Source organism: Musa acuminata, chromosome BXJ3-4 (assembly GCF_036884655.1).
Source record: "Musa acuminata AAA Group cultivar baxijiao chromosome BXJ3-4, Cavendish_Baxijiao_AAA, whole genome shotgun sequence".
Taxonomy (NCBI): Eukaryota; Viridiplantae; Streptophyta; class Magnoliopsida; order Zingiberales; family Musaceae; genus Musa; species Musa acuminata.
The window spans coordinates 26,875,410-26,879,275 of NC_088352.1; the positions used below are offsets into that span (position 1 = coordinate 26,875,410).

The 3,866-nt window shown below is 42.6% G+C and overlaps 1 protein-coding gene across 1 annotated transcript; it reads left to right on the forward strand.

The window, feature by feature from the left end:
- The first annotated feature begins 519 nt into the window (after positions 1–519).
- Positions 520–1,444, forward strand: LOC103974456 (uncharacterized). Its single transcript, XM_009389294.3, has one exon. It carries the CDS (start codon positions 678–680, stop codon positions 1,272–1,274), a length of 597 nt encoding a protein of 198 aa, XP_009387569.2. The 5' UTR covers positions 520–677; the 3' UTR covers positions 1,275–1,444.
- Positions 1,445–3,866: the final 2,422 nt, after the last annotated feature.

A 3,866-nucleotide genomic window follows, 5' to 3' on the forward strand; every position in this document is an offset into this window, starting at 1 on the left:
TTTCCACCTTAAATGACCTCGAACAGTCTCATCAGGAGCTCGATGTTTCTCCCTCAAAGACTCGAACGTGGATGATACTTTTTTGTTTAGCAAAATTTTTAATCTTAGACATTGTGCGTGCGTGTATAAAGTTTTGCCCCTCCTACTGCACACTAAATTCAGCCTGAGGGAAGCTAAGTTGTAGATGTTGATGAGTATGGACACCTGAATTCAGCGAGCCCAGCTGCTGGCTCAAAACAAGGGGCTATTAGTTAGATATTAATCTCTCCAATTGCCGACTTTGTAGTGTTCTTGATGTTGCCAACTTGGGTCAAAAGTACCCTCCCCCTACCTAATTTGGCTCTTTGGTATCTCCTCATGCTGTTTACTTTCCACAGCTTTTCCTTTCACTTTCAGCTTTTCTTCGGTGCCCACTCCACCTAGCTCGAGTTATTTTCATTGTTCTTCTTCTTATTTGGTTTGCTTTAGTTTAGGAAGTGGCTACCTCTCACTTCCTATAAATACCAATCAACACCCACAAGAGAAGGCCCATGACAGTGCTGCTACCTCACATCATATATATTTTGGTTATCTCTCTTCTTCATCAGTTGTCCATCTGATGAACTGAACTCCTCGAGTCTTTTCTGCCTCTCATCGTTTGTCCACGTAAACCCAAGAAGCCTTCGACTCATCCTTCCATGCCGAAACACTTCACCTATTCACTTCTTGTCAAGCTTCGTCATCCACCCTCCCCATTCCCTTCCCTGTCGAAGATGAAGAAGGCTGTTTCTTTCCTCAAGCAGATCGGTACTGTTCTTGCAGCACTACTGAAGGCCAAGACCTTGGGCGTCAAGAGCAAAGCCAGGCTCATGTTCTTCGACCTGCTTCGGAACAAGAAACTCCTCATTAGTGCAATCTCCGGCAAGATCCAGGCACTAAAGGGCCAAGTTAAAGGTGGCCATGGTGGCGAGGGCTACGGCAAGGCAATAGTGATGTACGATGCTGCGAGGGAGGAGGTTCCTCCAAGCCCAGGGCTTATGGAGCCACTCGAGTATGTTGAAGAAGAAGACTACTCGGACCTAACGCACTGTCTCTTTGACATAGATGAGGATGACAGTACGTCCTCCGTCGTAGATTTGGTTCCAAGTCCTCGAGACGATGGTTTAGATTTCAACATCGAGGACGAGATCGACCATGTCGCTGATGTATTCATCAGGAGGTTCCGCAGAGAGATGAGGTTGCAGATGCAGGACTCACCGAGAAGGTACCAGGAAATGTTCGACACAAGCGCTTGAAACAAAACAAAGACATGCCCTCATTTCTTCTATTTTGTTTTCTATTTCCCATACGACAGGGATTGGCGGAAGATATACCATAATATGTATTCTTAGCTTCAGATTTCAGTTGTAATTTGATTCGATTACTTTTAGTTTTATGCTTACAGGCGTTAGCAAATGACAGTATGTTTTCGAAAGCAAAACCCCCTTAAGTCACTCGGTTTTGGTCTCCCCCCCCCCCCCCCCCCCCCCCCCCCCATTCCAAATGGGTTTTGATGGTACACACTTAGTCCAAAAGAATTTGATTTATGCTAAATCATATATAATTAGTGTAATATTAGGACATGAAGTTTATATCCTAAGATATAATTATTATCCGTATAGATAAAAGGTCAAGAGGGGATGTTAGAGACAATTAGGAGCTACCTCTTTCTAGAATAATCTACGAAATATTTAATCTTCTTATGACCAAGGATAAAAGCTCATTTTTAACACAATAAAAAGGAGGATCATTTTTTAACCACTTGCATTCACACTTATCTATATTAGGTTATTAACTTGGATATTAGAGGGACTAGATTGGAAACTTCTTCGACCTCGATCTTCGTATAGGTGGCACCTTAGGAGTTCGACGTTTTTACCTCCGAGGCACATTGAGCAACCTTATGCACTTGGGTTCGGACTATAGCAGGTTGACCATGACATTAACGATATCTTTCCATAATATTCTGGCATTAGAATGAGAGCTTGATTTTGTAGAAACGCTTGCCCATCGACTCTCTCAATGAATACTTGAGCGAAGAGACTTTGCCCCCGGCCTACGGTACTTTCATCCAAGAGGGGTAGTAGCCACCCTTTCTACACATGAGTGCATCCATCTTAACGTAGATGCCAATATGATACTGGCATATATTCATTGACCCTGATCTTTCACCCCTATGAATGGTCTTAAGCCACATACTCGTCTCCGCTGTAGTGTTTTTAAATCTCACTCAACAAGTGCAGATACTAATAGATATGATATAGGTCAACATTTCACTTTTGCCTTAGTTAGCCTAATAGGCGGTGCCACTAGCTCAACCGCCATCTATGCCCATCGAGGTTTCCCAACCTAATGTGGTGCCAACATCTCAAGGGCGCCCGAGACTCATTGAATTATTGATCGAGGGGGCACTTTGGTCTCCGACCATAGAATTTAGTGGACTAGATCCCCACTTAGCCCTCTCCAGATCCAAGTTCTTGTCAAGAGACTCGACAAAGAATTCCATATGGATCTAACTATAGTAAATAGACTAATGTTTAGAGGAGATACAATAAGAGCTCCAACAGTCAAACGGGAAAGTGCTAGTCGACCCTACCTCGGGTTATTGCCATTTGCTTAGAAATGTTCGACACAAGCGCTTGAAACAAAACAAAGACATGCCCTCATTTCTTCTATTTTGTTTTCTATTTCCCATACGACAGGGATTGGCGGAAGATATACCATAATATGTATTCTTAGCTTCAGATTTCAGTTGTAATTTGATTCGATTACTTTTAGTTTTATGCTTACAGGCGTTAGCAAATGACAGTATGTTTTCGAAAGCAAAACCCCCTTAAGTCACTCGGTTTTGGTCTCCCCCCCCCCCCCCCCCCCCCCCCCCCCCATTCCAAATGGGTTTTGATGGTACACACTTAGTCCAAAAGAATTTGATTTATGCTAAATCATATATAATTAGTGTAATATTAGGACATGAAGTTTATATCCTAAGATATAATTATTATCCGTATAGATAAAAGGTCAAGAGGGGATGTTAGAGACAATTAGGAGCTACCTCTTTCTAGAATAATCTACGAAATATTTAATCTTCTTATGACCAAGGATAAAAGCTCATTTTTAACACAATAAAAAGGAGGATCATTTTTTAACCACTTGCATTCACACTTATCTATATTAGGTTATTAACTTGGATATTAGAGGGACTAGATTGGAAACTTCTTCGACCTCGATCTTCGTATAGGTGGCACCTTAGGAGTTCGACGTTTTTACCTCCGAGGCACATTGAGCAACCTTATGCACTTGGGTTCGGACTATAGCAGGTTGACCATGACATTAACGATATCTTTCCATAATATTCTGGCATTAGAATGAGAGCTTGATTTTGTAGAAACGCTTGCCCATCGACTCTCTCAATGAATACTTGAGCGAAGAGACTTTGCCCCCGGCCTACGGTACTTTCATCCAAGAGGGGTAGTAGCCACCCTTTCTACACATGAGTGCATCCATCTTAACGTAGATGCCAATATGATACTGGCATATATTCATTGACCCTGATCTTTCACCCCTATGAATGGTCTTAAGCCACATACTCGTCTCCGCTGTAGTGTTTTTAAATCTCACTCAACAAGTGCAGATACTAATAGATATGATATAGGTCAACATTTCACTTTTGCCTTAGTTAGCCTAATAGGCGGTGCCACTAGCTCAACCGCCATCTATGCCCATCGAGGTTTCCCAACCTAATGTGGTGCCAACATCTCAAGGGCGCCCGAGACTCATTGAATTATTGATCGAGGGGGCACTTTGGTCTCCGACCATAGAATTTAGTGGACTAGATCCCCACTTAGCCC

Excerpts from the sequence above, each read along its gene's own strand:
- LOC103974456 (XM_009389294.3), top strand. The coding sequence starts at position 678 with ATGCCGAAACACTTCACCTATTCACTTCTTGTCAAGCTTCGTCATCCA.